At 32.3% G+C, this 19,651-nt stretch overlaps 5 protein-coding genes across 7 annotated transcripts; all 5 read left to right on the top strand.

Moving 5' to 3' along the window:
* The first annotated feature begins 354 nt into the window (after nucleotides 1-354).
* Nucleotides 355-3,472, top strand: LOC143895909 (odorant receptor 49b-like). The gene is made up of 3 exons (XM_077403394.1): nucleotides 355-1,106; nucleotides 1,498-2,179; nucleotides 2,991-3,472. Exons 1-3 carry the CDS (start codon nucleotides 822-824, stop codon nucleotides 3,332-3,334), a joined length of 1,311 nt encoding a protein of 436 aa, XP_077259520.1. The 5' UTR covers nucleotides 355-821; the 3' UTR covers nucleotides 3,335-3,472.
* Nucleotides 3,473-3,592: 120 nt separating this feature from the next.
* LOC143895923 (odorant receptor 10-like) lies at nucleotides 3,593-6,787 on the top strand. 2 transcript variants are annotated; one of them, XM_077403418.1, is made up of 4 exons: nucleotides 3,593-4,268; nucleotides 4,377-4,716; nucleotides 6,001-6,231; nucleotides 6,430-6,787. In XM_077403418.1, exons 1-4 carry the CDS (start codon nucleotides 4,128-4,130, stop codon nucleotides 6,768-6,770), a joined length of 1,053 nt encoding a protein of 350 aa, XP_077259544.1. In that variant the 5' UTR covers nucleotides 3,593-4,127; the 3' UTR covers nucleotides 6,771-6,787. The 2 variants fall into 2 exon arrangements, with proteins under 2 accessions (XP_077259544.1, XP_077259542.1); XM_077403416.1 differs by having other exon boundaries at nucleotides 3,595-4,268; nucleotides 4,377-4,845.
* On the top strand, nucleotides 4,408-9,958 carry LOC143895921 (odorant receptor 9a-like). Of its 2 annotated transcripts, none has more exons than XM_077403414.1 (4): nucleotides 4,408-4,476; nucleotides 8,393-8,867; nucleotides 9,100-9,330; nucleotides 9,407-9,958. In XM_077403414.1, exons 2-4 carry the CDS (start codon nucleotides 8,429-8,431, stop codon nucleotides 9,745-9,747), a joined length of 1,011 nt encoding a protein of 336 aa, XP_077259540.1. In that variant the 5' UTR covers nucleotides 4,408-4,476; nucleotides 8,393-8,428; the 3' UTR covers nucleotides 9,748-9,958. The 2 variants fall into 2 exon arrangements, with proteins under 2 accessions (XP_077259540.1, XP_077259539.1); XM_077403413.1 differs by lacking the exon at nucleotides 4,408-4,476 and adding an exon at nucleotides 7,507-7,648.
* A 260-nt stretch (nucleotides 9,959-10,218) lies between these two features.
* LOC143895916 (odorant receptor 9a-like) lies at nucleotides 10,219-12,754 on the top strand. The gene is made up of 3 exons (XM_077403408.1): nucleotides 10,219-10,962; nucleotides 11,401-12,127; nucleotides 12,315-12,754. Exons 1-3 carry the CDS (start codon nucleotides 10,819-10,821, stop codon nucleotides 12,653-12,655), a joined length of 1,212 nt encoding a protein of 403 aa, XP_077259534.1. The 5' UTR covers nucleotides 10,219-10,818; the 3' UTR covers nucleotides 12,656-12,754.
* A 15-nt stretch (nucleotides 12,755-12,769) lies between these two features.
* Nucleotides 12,770-19,064, top strand: LOC143895773 (uncharacterized). Its single transcript, XM_077403118.1, has 8 exons — nucleotides 12,770-13,305; nucleotides 14,111-14,597; nucleotides 14,914-15,144; nucleotides 15,246-15,582; nucleotides 16,909-17,092; nucleotides 17,330-17,690; nucleotides 18,181-18,555; nucleotides 18,724-19,064. Exons 1-8 carry the CDS (start codon nucleotides 13,105-13,107, stop codon nucleotides 19,062-19,064), a joined length of 2,517 nt encoding a protein of 838 aa, XP_077259244.1. The 5' UTR covers nucleotides 12,770-13,104.
* The last annotated feature ends 587 nt before the right edge of the window (nucleotides 19,065-19,651 follow it).

Here is a 19,651-nt window from a genome sequence, read left to right as displayed (position 1 = left end):
TGCATATTTTTAAAAGTATAATCTAAAACATATAGTGTATTTATTAATTGTAATTATATACAATTCTTGGTTTTAAGCAATATATTATTATTCTTATATAGTTCATCTTGACGTAATAAGTTAATTTAAAAAATTTTTTAAATTAAATTATGCACATTAAACGCTATAACGCTGAGTGAAAAAATATTTTTTATATCTGTATGTTTATTTTATTTTTCTAGTGTATAAAGTGTCAAAAGTATAAATTATTTTAAAATTACTTACATTCTCTAAAACAGTTGGTTTCACAAACGTGTACCCGTGTGTTAGCATTGTCATCAAGTACTGTATAACAGCGTGCAGAATGGATGCACCGTCACCTTTTCGTCCATAGAAATAAATATAAAGTACGTTTACGTTATTGTTTTGTTCAACACAATTCGAAACGTCGGATGTTTCTATACTGGAAACTAAAGTACATCTACCATCTACCACATGGACATTTTGTTATAAGTTAAACTTCCACGGTGGTCTCTTTCTTTATTTGTAAGTATATGCATTACATCGAAGAGTACCGAGTAACATACGCGATACGTTTCCTGGAAAATTTATAAATTGCATAAACTGCAAATTCTGCTCACCGATATTTTTTATGTACGCTAGACAATTCAAGGGACATCAGGGGATTGTAAGGCAATAATATTGTTCGATGATCGAGCAATTTGCCATCGAGCAAATACCCACTGTGCATGATCTTTAAACATGCATATGGTCTGATGTGCGAGTAGTTCAATGCTGCTATATTCTCTCGATCAATAGTTATAGGATATGAGAGAGGTAGGATGTGGGCGAAGAAGAGATGTTATATGTCCGAGTGTCGTGGTGTTGTCAGCGTAGCAAATCGATTAATAAAGATGGTATTAATGCATAATTACTCTGCGTGTACGCTAAGATGTACATCTCTGGACAATCAGTTTGGCATCGCTTCGAGAATGGTGTACTGGAACAAGGATGCTATTTATGCATTGTCAAGTTATAAAGTTTTGGCGTGGCCGATAGGAGTATGGCCAATTGAAAACGATATTTTTTATTCGAAGATACGTTACTTCTTTGCGATTGTAAGCGAGGTGAGAGAAACTTTAATTTTTAAGTTTATATATACTAGATATATACACACATATGTATATATTCATATATAATGTACATATATTGTTTTAATAATATCATTATATTATTAATTTATTATTATTATAATTAATATTGTAGATTATATACAATAATAAAATTGAATGTAACGATATTTTCGAAAACAACGTATATACATTTTATTGATTGCTTTTGACAATTTTCAGTGACAAGTAAAAATATATAGATGTAGAAATGTATTTAAAAATGCATTGCTTGTATATTGAGTAGAAAAATGCATTAAAAATTAAATTTTATCTGCAAGCGTAAAGATTACAAATAAAAAATTTTAGATAACATTTTTTTATTTACCGCAACAATCTATTATTTTAGATTTGGCTGATGACAACACTATTGATGAATGTATATCTCGCCTGCGACAATTCCTCAGCAGATCCGATTGATACGTACGTGGTGACCTCAAGTGCAATGTTAGGAATTGTCAAACTCACCCTGTTGCAGATACAGCGATCCACCCTTTCAACCAGTTTATACTCCGCTATCCAGGACTGGTGTAGCGTCAAAGATGCGAGGTCGCGCGAGATCATGATCCAGTACGCACGCACGGCGAGAATAATTTCGTTGTCTCTGTTTTACTCTGGATTTATTTCCCTTACATTTTATATGTTGCGACTCTTGCCCTTTGCACACGCGACCACCAACGGAAGGACATTTGTCCTCCCAATGTCCTGTCTTTTCGAGTCCGTCTCCAATCTCCAGTATATCCTCATTACATTCTACCAGGTGATTCAGTTGTTGATCACATACGCTGGAAACTGCTGTACGGAGGGAATGTTCGTCGGTGTCACGATGCATCTGTGCGGACAGCTCGAACTATTGATGATCGATTTTCAGCAGATCGATCGCAAGCACAAGCGCAAAGGAGGCAGCATCTTTGAAGAATTCGTTATTAGACATCGAGAGTTGTTAAAACTCACGGAAAACATCGATGATTCTTACAGTATAATTATTTTGACTCAGATCTTTACCAGCGCCATTTTGATATGCATAACAGGTAAGTCGAATGAGTTATTTTCAAAATCTCTTCACGTAATATAAGAAAGTCCGTGATATCCAAAAGAAATATATATTTAATTATTATTTTAACGATATATATATATATATATATATATATATATATATATCGTTGAAATAATAATTATATATATATATATATATATATATATATATACAATTTAAATAATTTAAATATTTGTTTTATTAATCTTAATAAAATTTTTTATACGTCATAATAATTAATACGTAAAAATTGTGTAAAAGAAATATGAAATATACAAGAATTATTATTATATAAGTTCCTCAAAAAATTATATTCGTAACAGTATTGTATAATTTGCATTTGGATATCAACAAAAAAAATACTATATTATATTAACAATTATTTTGTTTAAATAAAAGATAAATTTGCATATTGTAAGAAAATTGATGCATTAATAGCTTTTTGAATCGTATATCAGTATATGCTCTATATTTTAAAAGGTTTTCAAATTCTTTTTTATTAAAAAGACCATATATAAAAATGTTTGTAATGTTTGGAAAACCGAATAAGTTTTATTTTTGTAAAAGTTACATAAAAATAATATATTTTTTAAAAATTTCTTTATATTATTATAACGACAATAACGAGTCGGATATAACTTCATCCTCTAGGGCGAGATCTGGCCTCTGCAATAGCCCATAAATTGGGGATTCCTCTATATACATACATAGATAGTATCAGCTATATATGAGGATTTAATGAAACATTTTAATATAATATAGTTTGAAGAGAACCAGTCACGGAGAATAAAATGTATTAATTTAAGGCTTCGGACTTATTGTATCTTGGCACATTCACGACATGGTTATGATAATGAAGAGCATTGTGATAATGATCGTTATGTTGCTGCAATGCTTCCTGTACTCGTACGCGGGCGATAATTTGAGGGATCAAAGCGAAGCCTTGTCATTCGCGCTTTATGACAGTAACTGGTACGATTTTTCACCCAATGATATAAGAGACCTGACGTTTATTATGATAAAAACAAATATACCCATTCGTCTGACCGCCGGAAAGTTTTTCTACATTACACGTGCTACCTTCACGGACATTCTGAGGACTGCAGTATCTTATTTATCCGCCTTACGTATTATGGTTGAAAAACAATAAACAAATAGATACTAATAAATTTTTCATATTATATATTATGTGACATACTATTTAAGAAGAGTATTTATAGCGATGCGAAATTTTTAGCCTAATTGAATAGTATATAATTCCAATTTATATTACATCAAAACTTAACATTATTAAAAATATATTACAAGCAAAAATAAATTATTTAAAAACTTCATTATTTTGAATTTTATTTATTATTAAGGAAATAAGATCCTATAAATTCTTTTTAAGGTATATAGAAAAGTTTAATTGTAAAACATTTTTATCCGCTTTGACAAAGCAACTTCTTTTAAAGAAAAAAAAGTCTACTCATCCGTGCTACATATTTTTATATTTGGACAAATTAAATCTACAACATTCACAGTTAAAATAAAATAAAGGAGTCAAGACAAAATAAAATATAATACTATCAGTAGAACATACGCGGTAGTATATATGAGCGGATCATGTAAAGTTCTCTTCTTGCCAGTTGTTCATGTTGTACGATAATGTGAAGCGATTGTTCGATAAGCGACAGCTTAAGAAATATAGTCACAATATGTGTAAGACCGTGGTCACAATAAATTCTTATTAAGGCTATACATTATGTATTCTTATTGAAGAATAATTTTGTGTAACAACATAGTTCTATATATTCTGCGATAATGCGTTAAGAGCATAAAGGCAGGTTGATATATAAGTTTCAAGATGAATAAATAATGAGCCGGAACGCAGACGTCGGCGTTGTATCGAGCATGTCACATTATTGGTTATTGTTAGCAGTTACAGTCATTACCTTAGTCCGATGGCAAGTGAACGATGGAAAGACGATATCGCATACGCGATAACCCCTTTCAAATTGGTGGCTTGGTCTATCGGTGTTTGGCCATTTCAAGTTCACAATGTTTTTTCGCTAATACCATGTACCTTGGGCATCTGTTGCGCGGTATGCACCTTCTGAGTTCAGCCTCGACGATGAGTGACGCATGATCTTTCGAGATCAACGTAAATTGATATCTGTTTGATGCTATATCACGTAAAATCGTGTCAACAGATCCTCATGTTCATCGTACCTTTGATCGAATTTTACTTGGGCTGCACTGACGCGGAGACGAACGTAGACTGCCTCATGTTAATCTGTTGCGGGATACTCGGTATGCTGAAGACAGTATGGTTTCGCATTTACGCAAGAAATTTGGCTAACAATTATAGCTCTGTCATGAAGGATTATTTGACAATTGAAAACACAATGGAGCGTGCCATCATGCGAAAACATACTTTTATGGGAAGAATTCTCTGCTGTTTAATTTTGGGCTTCGCTTACTTTAGTTGTGTGATGTACGGGCTAATCGCTATTCTGGATGAAAATAAGCATGTCAATATAACGAATGAAGGTACCATGCTGGAGTATCCAATACCATCAAAATGCGTTATGAAGTACTTGAATGCTCCAGTGAGCATACATCAAGTCTTCTGCTTTATCGATACTATTGCATTATTACTAGCGAGTACTGCTAATCATGGTATTGTCAGCTTGTTATTTGACGTTTTTTTGCCTTATTATTTTTTATTGCTATAGCAATTTTATTTCAAAATACACCGCACATAGATATAGAAATATATTGCATGCATAAGAAAGTCTTATTATCTTCATTAATGCAAATTATTTATGGTCTGCCGATTATAGACAATATTGTTAAAACTCGGTAGTTTTGCTTTATTTATTTTAAGCAAATATAAAATTATAAAATGTACTGGTAATTACCGTGCCATTTATTTACCGTATAATATAGATAAAGCGAGTTGATTTGAATAGAAAAGACGTTTACTGTTTAGTGAGTTTCTTAAAAATTAATGAAGAATATTAATTAATAAAGATCTGCTAATCAGTGTGCATCCGCGTAATTCGATGAGAAGAGACACCCCAGCGTCATACGGTTGCGGTTGTTATAATACGTGACAAGGTTTTGAAAGAAGCATGCGTTCAGCAACAACAAATAACACTGGGCTGGGATATCTTCCTTATATGCGCACATTTTCTATAGTAAACGTTACGTATGCTACAGATAAATGCGCGCATATGCGCTTTACGGAACTCCAGAGCTGAATCGCGCGAATGCACGCTTAATCAACAAACTTTTATTAATTAATTTCTTACTAATTTTTTAGAAATTTGCAAAGCGGTAAAGAACTGTTTTATTCAGTTTAATCCGCTCTACCTGCTCACGAGAAGTGCGGCACGGTAATTACTAGACATATTATATATATGTATATGTTTGGAAGATATATAACAAAAAAAATATACATATATCTTTCATCATTTTAATCACAATATTATTCTGTATATCTATATATATATATATATATCTATATATATATATATATATATATATATATGTAGGTCCAGAGGTATGTTCCGGGACTGTTTACGTTTTTTGAAATGTACAGTCCTGGAATATAACGCATATATATGTAATCAGATTCAAAAAACTGTCCCAAAAAATGCCGTAGGACATCAATTTTTTCCAGGACAGTCCTGGAAACTGCCAAATGTCCCGGAATATACCGATATCAAAAATAAAAGTCCCGGAACATACTTCCAGACCTACATATATATATATATATATATATATATATATATATATATATATCAATGTGCTTCGATCCTTTTGATAAAGGTAACGACGCATTGTTTTTGAACGTTACATTACACGTTTGCGGCCAAGTGAGAATTTTAAAAGCCAATTTCCTTGATTTTGATGTCAAAAGTCCGCATATCTACGATCGTTTTAACGTGTTAGTTGAAAGACACAAGTACTTAATAAAACTGGCCAGAGAACTTGCCGAAATGATTAGTTTCGTTCTGCTGATAGAATTATTTATCATCAGTATACTTTTGTGCATAATGGGTGTGTGAATGATATGTCATTTATGAATGGGCGCGTTCAGCAGAACAAACCGCTCAGTAGCAATCAAACGTGCAATCAGCATAGCGTGTTAATGAGACGACACTCAACAGTTGTGTCTGCTGAACGCGGCCATTGTTTTGCGAAACATATAAATTGTATCATAAAAATTTATAATAAGCAAATAAATATTTTTTTCAGGACTTCAACTTATACTACAACTAGAAAAAAATAACATTGTTTTAATTGTAAAAAATGTTATTGTACAAATTAGTTTTCTGACACAATTAACTTTATACGGTGTTATTGGGAATTATTTAAAATCCGAAATGGAAGAAATAGGGCTGTCTATTTATCAAAGCACTTGGTACAACTTTCCCGCAAAACTTACGAGACATTTAATCTTCATCATTATGCGCTCAGAGTCTCCAGTTACCTTGCAAGCTGGAAATTTTATCGTGATAAATCTGGCAACTTACGTGAGCATCCTAAAAGCATCTCTTTCGTATCTGTCTGTACTTCGTGTAATGGTAAAAGTGTGAAGTATAACAAATAAAAAATAACTATTCCATAAATTGTTAATGTACAATTTAAGCGAATAACAACTTTAATGCATAAAAAAAGCATGTATTGAAATTAACATTTTATTTTAATAAAATTGCTCGCTATAACAATTACAGTTATATTTATGTTAAATTAATTTATTACGTTATTCGTTATTAACAATATACAGCCTTCAACTTATTATTAGATACTAAATTAATGTATCGGTATAAAAAGAAAGAAAATTTTTGAAATAGAGACTTACTTATTCATAGCGCATAATCCTTTATCAGTTTATTGATCAATAGTCTGTGAAAGAAGGTAAAGGAAATAAATTATTTACACAATACGTATTCTCATTTTTGGATAGATTAAATTCATACTATTTAACAAAAATAATATTGAACTAAAATAAAATGTGAAACAATCGCTTTTACATAGTGAACGAAATGTATACGGCTCTATCTAACAGTTTGTGCGATATAAAAAGTAGTTGTTCAATCCAAGACAACTCTTAGGAGAAGTAGTCATGTAAATTCATATACAATAACGTAAATTTTGCGTGAAAGCATAATTCTCTATGTTTTATTATAATGTGTTAAGAGCATAAAGGCAGGTTGAAAAACGGGTATACGTTTCCTGCTGAATAAATAATGAATCGAAATAGAGGCATTACGTCTATGTACCAAACGCATCATCAGTCATTGGCGTCAGTTACAGTTATTACCTCGACTCAATGGCGAATGAACGATGGAAAGATGATGTCTCATACGCGACGACCCCCTTCAAATTGCTAACGTGGCCCATCGGCGTTTGGCCACTGCAAGTTTATAACGTCTATTCGCTATTACGATGCATCTTTGCCACCTGTTGCGTGGTACGCATCTTCATCGATGTCAGTGATCTTTGTTGCGCGATAGTCCAAAGACATATATGTAAAACATCTCTCACATCATGTTGTTCTAAATAAAACTTTGCAACGGCAATACAAAATGCTTGAATTTTTGGACAATACATGTCCCATTATTGACAACGTGAACAGTGAAGTATTACTTTCTAGGGATAATAACATGTCGAATGGATTGTAAATGATCACGATCGTAAGCCCTTGGAAGTTTTGACTAACAAAGACTTCTCTTCTTAAAATCTTCGTGTCTGTTTACCGTTCATACTTAAATATAGCATAATTTGCACATTCTAGACCTATACTGTTTATTTCATACTTCATGTGAGAGAAACGAATTAGTTGAATGACATGAGACAGAACAGCAAGCATTGATATCGAGTTTTGTTAAACTGTGTTTTATACTTTGGCGCGAAAAAATTAATGCTATACATACAATTTTTATCATTTATTATTATCGTTTGTTGTCTCGTTATTTTGAAAAATATTCAGTTCAATTTTTAAACAGATAATTATGTACTATTCTGCATTTTTAAATCAACCTGGCATATTTTAGCATCCTTTTATGCTTTATGTAGACAAAAATGAGCCGTATTATTTGTATATAAAATTCTAAAATGTATTATTTGCAATTAATATTAATAAAATCCAATTAAAATATTATAAACACATAACATTTTATATAAAAAAATATATACGATTTACACATACCTACAGAGCCTAGTGGTGATATTGCCTTCCATCGAACTCTATATGGGTTGCACTGATGCCGAGCAAAACGTAGACAGCCTCATGTTAATCTCTGCCGGAATACTCGGTGTGCTGAAGACAGTATGGTTTCGTGCTTATGCAAGAGGTTTGATTAACAATTACGGCTCTGTTGTGGATGATTATCTGATGATTGAAAACACAAATCAGCGGGCCATTATGCGAAAACATGCTTTTATGGGAAGATTTGTCTGCTGTTTCATGCTGAGTTTCTCTTACTTTGGTTCTATAATATATGTGCTAATTCCTCTTCTGGGTGATAATGTAAATAAGCAGATAAATGTAACAAATGAAGACGCTGTATTAAACTATCCAATGCCATCAAGATGCGCATTAGAATACTTGCATGCCCCAACAAGCATGCATAGAATCTTATGTCTCATCCAAACTATTTCACTTATTCTAGGAAGTACCGCTAATCAGGGTAATGTTTACTGTTTGATATTTTCGCTTATTTTTTATATTATATAATATCATTTAAGAAATTTTATGAACACAAAATTATATAATTTTGTACATCAGAATCTTCTATTAATTTTCATGTGATACAACAATATTATTACAATACTAAAATTAAATGTTTTTGTGGAACGCAAAAATTGACGATGAGCCAACTTAATATTACAATATTATATATCAATTTCTTTTCTATTAAGGTACCGACTGTATGTTTCTCAACATTACGCTGCACGTTTGCGGTCAAGTGGAAGTTTTAAAAGCCAAGTTTTTCGAGTTTGATGTTACAACACCCAAGGTTTATGAGCGTTTTATCGCGCTAATTAAAAGGCATAGCTACTTAATAAGAATGGCCACACAACTTGCCGATACAGTTAATTTTGTTTTACTAATTCAGTTATTCATTATCAGTATACAATTATGTATAATGGGTGAATATATTTTATCATTTACTGTTTCGTAAAACACGAAGTTATATTATAAGGAATCCATTAATTTCTGTTACAGATTTTCAGTTTATTCTAGCATTGAAAGTCAACAACGTTGTTATGGCAGGAAAAAGTGTAATAGTGCAGAGTACTTTCCTATTACAATTAACGCTATATAGTTTTATCGGGGACTACCTGAAATCCCAGATGGAAGAAATTGGACTTTCAATTTATCAAAATGCTTGGTACAACCTTCCTGCGGATCTGACAAAAAACTTAATCTTTATCATTATGCGGACACAATCTCCCGTCATGTTACAAGCTGGACATTTTATTGTGATAAATTTGTCAACGTACATGAGTATCTTAAGAGCTTCTATTTCGTATTTGTCTGTAATTCGCGTTATGGTGGAAGCATAAAATGTGATACGGGTGAAAGAATTATACAGAAAAACTTTAAACTCGGTTTAAGATTTGGCAAGACAAAGTTTGTAAAGATAGAATCTAGTAGAATATTATTTTAATAAAAACGTTGTTCATAATCATAATGCGCAATCGTCCGTGTGCCAAAACAATTTTTTTCATGTAATATTAAAAATATACATTTACTAAAAGCTACTATATTGTCTTGCTTTAAACATTATATTTTTAAACTTCTAATCGTATTATATATTTTTTATGAAAAATATAATTCCTTTTTTTTCTTAATGTTTATATTTTTATATTGTAACATCATGTTTCCATTATCTCTGTGAAACAATTATCTATTTGTTGCAATATTCTCATATTGAAATATGTTTAAACTTTAAACGTATATCAATTATGTCTAAAGTTGTATCTAAAGTTTGTGATGTTTATAATAGTTTATACATTATTTTCCTTTCTATTTCGAGATATATTATTCGAGATATATTTAACATGTTAGATAATACTACGTATCAAGTAAATGTATTAATTTAACGAAAAAATTAATTACAATAAAGGATTTAATTACGGTTGAAACTCTACTTAAGTTAAATATTAAATTACAATTCAGAAAAGAGATTTCTGAAACAATTAATAAATTACTTACTTATATTTTTTTGCTATCTTGATCAAATTTATCTTGGCGAATATATTTCTCTCGGATCTTCAGCGAATCTCTAGGCATGAATTCTGAGACGATAGAAAGTAAAAACTTGTTTTTTTCACAACGGGAACATATGAGGGTCAGGGCTCTATATATAAAAGTAAGAACCCTATATGAGAAACTGACATGTGCTTTATCATCGAGCTATTAGATCAATGACACGTATTAGAGCTAGGTTCTTACAAATTATGACGGACAGCCATTTCCGGCCATGCGTAAGAGCTGCAAATGCGCAAGGCCATACAAACATTCAACGTTGGGGTGCATAGCGAAATGCGCTCCGCGATCAATAATGAATGAAAGTACGAGCTGCGTTAGCTTGTGCTTACGCTCGATGGTTTCGTAACCCTTAACATGCGAGGATGGCATTATGCAAAATATGGAACAAAGAAATGTCTCGCGAATTTTCCCTGTATAAGGGAGTAATGTGGCCGCTTGGTTCATGGCCCGTGGATCGTGGTAGAAACTTTGCAAAATTACGCGCGCTGTTTCTTACAGTCACGCAGGTAAGTCCAAAAGTTCATAACATTTTACATTTAAGAACTATCTAAATTATTGTTTCTGATAGTATAAATCTCAAAGTTACCCAGTTGAAAATTACCTTCTTAAAAGTAAAATTATCTCATTTATTAATATATAGTTTGCTCTACAATATATGAAGTGCTGTATATTAATATTTATTATTATATTTGTTTAAATATAAATAAATCATATAAAAAAATATTTCTGATTTTGTGGAAGATAAGAATATAAACACGCACTTTTGTATTGTTTTGTAAATTAACATATTTTGAGTTTTAGCATTCTTATTTTCTATTTTTTAAGATCAAAGGCTATAATCAATTCTGTTGCTTATACGCACATATAAAACAAATAAATGTTTCTAATAAAAATATATATATTCTTTATAAATATATTATTTTTGTACTTATTTTATGTGGCAGGCCATTATGGTAGTTTATACAAGTGTGGACATTGGTTACCACAGTAGTGCCACTTTGGCTATGGTCGTCGATCACTTCATGTTAGTTTCATGCGGAATTCTGACCATCATAAAAATAGCGCTGATACGGTTGCATCGCGACAATCTGTTGAAGAATCTATACAATGCAGCAAGCGATTGGGCGTATATCACAAAACCGGATCATCGGCAAGTCATGTTTAGCTACGCCAATCTGGGCAGATTTGTCTTCTTCTTTCAGATGGGTTCCTCATATTTTGTCATCATGCCGTTGATATTTGGACCACTACTATCCTTTGCAACGTTGCTTTCTTCACAGAACGTCACGCTAACTGCGAAATCCGAGAAAGAGATGCGAGCTATAGCGTTGCCTCACCAGATGATGTGTCCGTTTGATGCTCCGATCGTTTGCTACGGTATATATATTCTTCAGACTGTCCAGCTGATCAGCACAGCTACGGGGAATATTGGCAGCGACGTTTTTCTCTTTGGTGTTTGCATGCATCTCTGTGGTCAACTAGAAGTGCTCGGTCTAGAAATGTTGCGGTTCCACGAAGAGAAGAAGAACGGTTATTGGAAACGAACTAAAATGACCACACTGATCAAGAGGCACTGTTTGCTTCTGAATCTAGCTCAAAACATCGTTAATAGCCTCGATATCATTTTGATCGCTCAACTGATCCTCCACGCTTCGCAGATATGTTTAATAGGTAATTAAAACTTAAGACAGATAGTATATTTCTTTTTTTTTCTAATATCATAACTTCTTAATGATAATCGCACATTGCGCTCGTGTTATGGTCCAATTCATCAATCGTTTAGAAAAGAATAATAAGATTAATTATTACAAATTAATTATTACGATAAACAGATTGTTGAATATCAAATATTTTTCAGGATTACAGCTCATTGCGTCGGTGGCAAACCACGATTATTTTCTTGTCACGAGATGCATAGGTTCTTTTAATATATTAATGATACAGCTGTTCTTATATTGCTATATGGGGGAAACTTTGTCGTTAAAAACGCAAGCGATTTCTCGCGCGATTTATTTAAGTAAATGGTATGACTTACCTACAAGCATTGTGCAAGATATATATTTTATAATAGCTCGTGCTAATGTGCCCGTTCGCATTAAAGTTGGTAAATTCTATATTATAGATCTTAATAGTTTCAGAAATGTTCTAAAACTCTCGGCTTCTTATTTTTCTGTATTACAAATTATGCTTGTTCAATAAACATTGTCAGAAATATTGAAATATAAATATATATTTAATAAAAGTCTTAATTTTGCTTTTTACTTTTCGGAATGACTTGTAAAATAGAAAATAGACAAATGTAACTTACCTGTTGTATCACTTTCAAACAAACAAATTCGAAAAATGCGACCGAGCGTCAACGTAGCGAACAAAACGTGCGAAATGAAACGTACACTCGGAGAATAACATAGCGACTGAATTGTACAAGTAAACGTCTCCTCTGCGTGCAGTAAAGGATATAGTCGTTCGACATCCGCAGCAACTTAGAAGAAACGGTCACGCAAATTCTCCAAACGACAATTTGGCGTAAAAGCGTAATCTTCTGTACTTTCTGATAATGCGCTAAGAAAGTAGAGGCGGGTTGATAAGCGGGTATACGTCTCAAACTGAATAAAAAATGAATAGTAATACCTGCGTTGTGTGTACCGATGTACCTGGGCACATTATTGGTTATTGGCATCAGAGTTACAGTCATTACCTCCGACCCGATGGCAAGCGAACGATGGAAGAACGATGTCGCGTATGCGATGACTCCCTTCAAGCTGCTAGCGTGGCCCATCGGCGTTTGGCCACTTCAAGTTTATAACGTCTACTCGCTAATACGATGCATCTTGGCAACTTGTTGCATGGTATACGCATCGTTTCAGTTCGATTACGACGATCCTTGTCGCGTATTTGTAAACGTAGAAAATTAACTTTTACGTTGACATCACAGCGTTCTGAAATAAAACTTTCTCGATGTCGATGACAGTACCAAGTGTTTAAATTCCTAAACGATGGATATTATTGACTCTTTTTTTTTAGAGATAGCAGCTCATTGATCGAAAATATCGTAGATACACAACCGTAGACTGTTATGCAAATTGACTAACAAAGACATTTCTGCTTAGAACTTACGGCTTATTTCTTGTTCATGCTGAGGAGTAGCGTAACTGTTTCTGAGAAATTCCGGGGGTAGCATGTCGGGGGTGCTATGTTGCTTATTTTGTAATTTTATCATTCGTGTCTAACAAGAATCGCATCGACATGACACTTTTTTTATAGTAACGTATCAAAAAGGATAGATCGCGTATCATAAGAAAGACAATCTAAATGCATAATACGTACAAGATTGGAAAAAGATTCTCATTGATATCTATTAATTTTTATTTTTTATTATTCAAAAATTTATATTACTCATTATTTTAAGTTCATCTTGATATTCCTTATAGGCATTCAATTTTACGTCCCTTTAAATCAGATAATTTAAATGTTTTTTCACTTTATGCGTAGAGGACTGAGATAGCATCATTTACTCCAGTTTTAAGGACCATCGTTTATAATTAAACCTTAATATTTTCAAAGATCCATCGATCTGGAAAAAATTGGGACATATTCTTTCTAGACACAAAAGCTGTTTGAATGAGAAAGTATACCATTTACGCATATCAACAGAGCATAATAGTGATCTTGCCTTTCATGGAGCTTTATTTGGGCTGCACTGACGCGGAGCAGAACATAGACGGTCTCATGTTGGCCTGTTGCGGCGTGCTTGGAGTGCTGAAGACTATATGCTTCCGCATATACGCGAAAAACTTAACTGACAATTACAGCTCTGCCCTGAAGGATTATCTGACGATTGAAAACACTGAGCACCGTGCCATTATGCGAAGACACGCTTTTATGGGACGAACCGTCTCCTGTTTCATGGTGTGCTTCTCTTACTTTAGCGTGATAATATATTCGCTAATTCCTCTTCTGGGTGAAGATCTGACTAATGATCAAGATAACCGGATTAACGTAACAAATGAAGACGTTGTATTGGACTATCCAATGCCATCAAGATGCGCATTAGAATACTTGCATGTCCCAACAAGCATGTATAGAATTATCTGTTTCTTGGAATTTATCGTGCTAATACTTACGTGTACTAGTAATCACGGTAATATTTATTTGTTGATTCGTATGTTTTTCTTACATTTCGTATCATGTAATGCTATGGAAAATTATATCAGAATTTTTATTGACTCTATTAACGTAACTCTATTAACTGTCTGCTTGTTGTTAATTCTAAAAATAATTACATATATATGGAGAAATATATAATATATAGCAGCATAAAAAATATAAAGATGTAATGAGATTAAATACGTAATTCTGTAGATAGAAATAATACAAAGAAATTTAATACAAAGTTATGTTTTTTACTACACTAATAAAAAATAAAGTCTGTATTATCATATTTCTTTTCTATAAAGGTAATGACTCTTTGTTCCTCAATATTACACTGCATATGTGCGGTCAAATAAAAATTCTAAAGGCCAATTTCATCGGCTTTGGTGCCTCAAGCCCGAGAGTCTATGATCGTTTCAATGCTCTAATTCAAAGGCATAACTATCTAATAACGTTGACTAAGGAATTAACTAAATCGATCAGTTTAGTTTTGCTGACGCAGTTATTTATTAGCAGCATATTGTTGTGTATAATGGGTGAATATTATATCATTTACGGCATTAATTACGGGTTTTGCAAAGTATTTAAGTTACAAGTTATAAGAATTTATATTAAGCAAATAAATAATTTTTTTCAGGGTTTCAATTTATCTTAGCGTTAAAAATGCACAACGTTGTCATGATGGGGAAAAGCTGCATGGTATTGTGTACCTTCCTAACACAATTATCCGTATACAGTTTTGTCGGGGATTATTTGAAATCCCAAATGGAAGAAGTTGGACTTTTCATTTATCAAAGCATCTGGTATGATCTTCCTACGAAGTTGGCGAAAAATTTAATCTTCATCATTATGCGGACACAATCTCCCGTCAAGCTGCAGGCTGGAAATTTCATCGTGGTAAACCTAGCAACTTATATGAGTATTCTGAAAACTTCTATTTCATATCTATCTGTACTACGTGTAATGATAGAAACATAAAATATAAAGCCTATGATAAAAATATTTCACAAATTATAAATTTACGATTCGGAATTATGTTCGGCGACATAGAATTCTGTAGAAACAAAAATTTACTATAATTTTAATAAAATTGCTAATTAAAATTATAATATAACCATCTAACCGTGCCATAAATCTATTATTTTTTTTCGTAAAAAAAATTTCAGAAATATAGGGTACGCGTATTTGAACAAAGTGTGTATACTGTTTTCTTTAAAAAAAATTACGACCTTAACTTATTGTATATGAAGGGTATAGGGGAAAAAAAGGTTCAAAGTCCATTTTTTGTCGAAATTGATCTGAGCATGCTATCTTATGGTATTTTCAAAGAACTTTATAATTCTTATCCATTTTGATCAAGAACAGTTACTATTAATTAAAAATAAGGAATAACGTCGAAGTATGTACCGTGCTAAGGAAAAATCACCAGAGTCCAACACACAATGTAAGCACTAAGTTAACACTATGCATTCCGATATTCATTGCCAGTACTTTTTTCAATAGCTTTCTAAGATATCTAGTGTCTTGAACTTAAAATAGCGTTTTTCTCGAAATTACTTCGGATGGAAATTGATCGCGTTTTTTCCCTGTACCCTTCATATATCTTTACAAGAAAATAATTTCTGTTTCTCTTTATTCAATGTTCATACTTTTATATAAACTCGTTTCCATCATTTTGAAAGAAATATTACATCATAATAATTGTGCATATATTGTATACATATATATATATATATATATATATATATTATTATACTTTACTAACGCATAATCTAAACATACCGATTATTGCTTTTTACTCTAATCTCGAATAACACTTAATTAACACTTAATTAAAACTCAAATATCCATGTCTTGGCTAGGTTGCACTACAAACACTTGCCCTTGAATACATCGACATCAGATTGAACAAAATTACATTTCACGACACATTTATTGTTATCGACTAATGAAAAATTACATTTCCGTTAATTATATTCAAATTCTAAATTAATTTATCATTTATATTGCACAATGCACGTTTTCTTCGTCATCACTGACTGCTCGCGCGATCTTCTTTTTATCGCGCTCATGACTGCGACATAGCGGTAGATGCCGCAGTGTATAGAAGACATTTGTACTGTCTCTTTTCACGTTTATCTTACTACCATCCATCATGCGCTGCATGAGCTAATAAAATATGAGTCTAATAGAGATAATGTCTAATTCGCGGTTGATATTCCATGATAATGTTTCATGACAACGCAAATCAACATTGAATTTGTGCGATATAGAAAATTTTACCCGTAACAACCGATCAGTCTCGAATGTCCAGTCATCCGTGTAGCTTGTACAACTACCATAATGTCGGATGATGTTTGGAACGATGATATCGCGTACGAGTTCTCCACTCAAAGAACATTTATGCAAATACTCGGTATATGGCCGCTACAGAAGAAGAGGATATTCATGACAGTTCAATGGAGCGTAATGATATTCATACAGGTACGTTGGCAGTACGTCGACAGGGAGGGAAGAAATTGTAGAAACGCGTTACAACAGAGAGGGGAAAAAAGTATACCGGCACGATTCTCTCAATTTCTAAGTCCAAGAATTTACATATAGAAGAATTACCAAATATTTTCGTAAATGCAGTTCGAGCTTTTCGAATGCGGATATATTTTATACTCGTTGCTGTACACGCATATATCATATTTTCTAAGGCAACGGGATCATTATTAGTTGTCACCACTCATCTTCCTGTATATGGAATTCACTGGAAATAATCGTGATGCTGGTACAGATATAGAAGCCATGTTATTTTTTGCATGCACGTTGTCCTTAACTTTGAAATACATCTGTATTAATGCTAACGGAAGTAAGATGGCAAAAAATATTAATTCTGCTATCGCCGATTGGTCGTCTGCAAAGAATGACGAGGAATCGTACAAGATCATGAAGAAACATGCGTTTAAATCCAGACTATGTACTTTGTTCATGCTGTACTCAGCTTTCACATGTGGTTCCCTTTATGTACTTTCTGTCGTACTTATAAACTTAAAAGACCTATTTTTACCAGGTCAAGTGGTGAACGTATCAAATGGTAATGTAATACTTCTATAATACTTGTTAAATTATTATTTAATAAGAAGTGCTCTTTAAATATAATACATTCATAAGAACATTAATAATATAATTACTAAAAATACTAAAAAAATAAGAGAATCCATATTGCCTACATTTTCCAGTGTATTAAGGATGCATTGTTTTTCAAAATTTTTTGTTATTATATTAAACTCTCTGTTCTAGACACTAAGAAATGAAGATAAAAAGTATGTTATGCTCTCGTGCAAATAATTATCTCCTTTATGGTCTTTCCACTTTACAAAATAGATCTAATCTGTGATTAAAATTCTTTTTCTGTTAGTATCTTAAAAATATTTATAAAAAGTACTAAAGTTATTTTATTTATTATTACATTTACATTTATTATATTGTTTTATTATTCATCTTTCTGTGTTTTATTTTAATATTAATTAATTAAAATAACGTTACTATTGTTCTTAAAACTTAACTTGTATTCTTATTGGCAGATAACATCGGTACGAAAGACCGGATGTTTATAGTGCCATGTGGTGAGTTAGGTGATAAAATTACCAGTTTACAGTACGTGATGGTCATCATGTTTCAAATGGTTGAATTACTCATGATATGTGTATTGCAATCTGTTGCGGACAGTTTTTATATTAGCGTTACTCTACACCTCACTGGTCAACTTAAACTGCTTGAAACAAAGTTTAAAATTTTCGCAAATAAGCCAGACGCTCGGATTAATTATCGAAAGCAATTTATTAACTTGGTTAATAGGCACTGTGAATTGGTGGAGCTCAATCAGAATATGGAAGATACGTTCCATCTGATTATATTATTCCAACTTGTTATAGTAACGCTTGTGCTCGCGCTACTAGGTATCGTATAACAAACTTCTTATATTAATTGAATTTATTGTGAGCTTAATGAATCCTTTTATCAACACATTTTAATGTATTGTACCATATTATGTTACGACTAAACATTTAATTGTATGATATTACCTTAATTTTTAAATTTCCATCTTTGTTTGAAACATCTTTCAGGATTACGTATAATAGTTTGCTTAAAAAACAGCGATTATGTCGAATTAACGAAAAGTACTGTACTCTTGAACTACATGTTCCTACAGTCGCTGGTGTACTGCTATGGCGGTGATTTTGTGCAAAAAGGAAGTGAAGGTATATTCCATGCAATGTTCATGGCTTCCTGGTTTAAGATTCCTGCAAGATTGATGAAGGACTTGAACTTCGCGATGATGAGATCAAGCTATCCGTTTCGTCTCACCGGTGGAAAATTTTTCTACGCTAATTGCGAGGCGATGGTGTATATTCTGAAAACGGCAGCTTCATATGTTTCAGTTTTGCGAATAACACTGAGAGATTAATAAAAAGTATCAAATAATCTAATCACAACTTGCTGAACACATAAAAGTTATGTGTTCAACAAGTTAACACGTAAAAATTGTCTATGCTATGTAAAAAACGTAAATACGCAATTAATTAAAATATTTTCGGACAAACATATACGTACATACTTATATAGTATCTTGAATAATATCGTTTTTTGGGATTTATATATATAAATTTATCTCACTAGTATATACTTGGCTAATTAAATTAATTAAATATCTATTTCTGAGCTGTAAAGTTTTTATTTAATAATGCTCACTCTTTTTTAAATATTTTTTATATATATTTGGCGTATACTTTTTCTCTTTAAAAAAAGTTTTTTCAGCGATTAAGTAAATACCAGAAATTTAGCGCTGCTCCAGATGATCTCTAAACCGTGTCCAGAAGCTCACTACTTCCTCTGCAACCACGTTACTCGTGTAGCTTCTTCTACTTTGTCTCATGTACTGTCGATAGTTTTACTTCCTTTACTTTGTTCACTATATCGCTTCGAATAGATGATATAACGGTAAAAAAAAAGAAACATTTTGCTCGCGGAAAGGATCGCAGACCTAACTATACA

Source organism: Temnothorax americanus, unplaced genomic scaffold (assembly GCF_048541705.1).
Source record: "Temnothorax americanus isolate GAGA-0224 unplaced genomic scaffold, ASM4854170v1 Scaffold17, whole genome shotgun sequence".
Lineage (NCBI taxonomy): Eukaryota > Metazoa > Arthropoda > Insecta > Hymenoptera > Formicidae > Temnothorax > Temnothorax americanus.
Note: the sequence above shows the minus strand (reverse complement) of the source record. Positions and strands in the feature narration are given on the sequence as shown.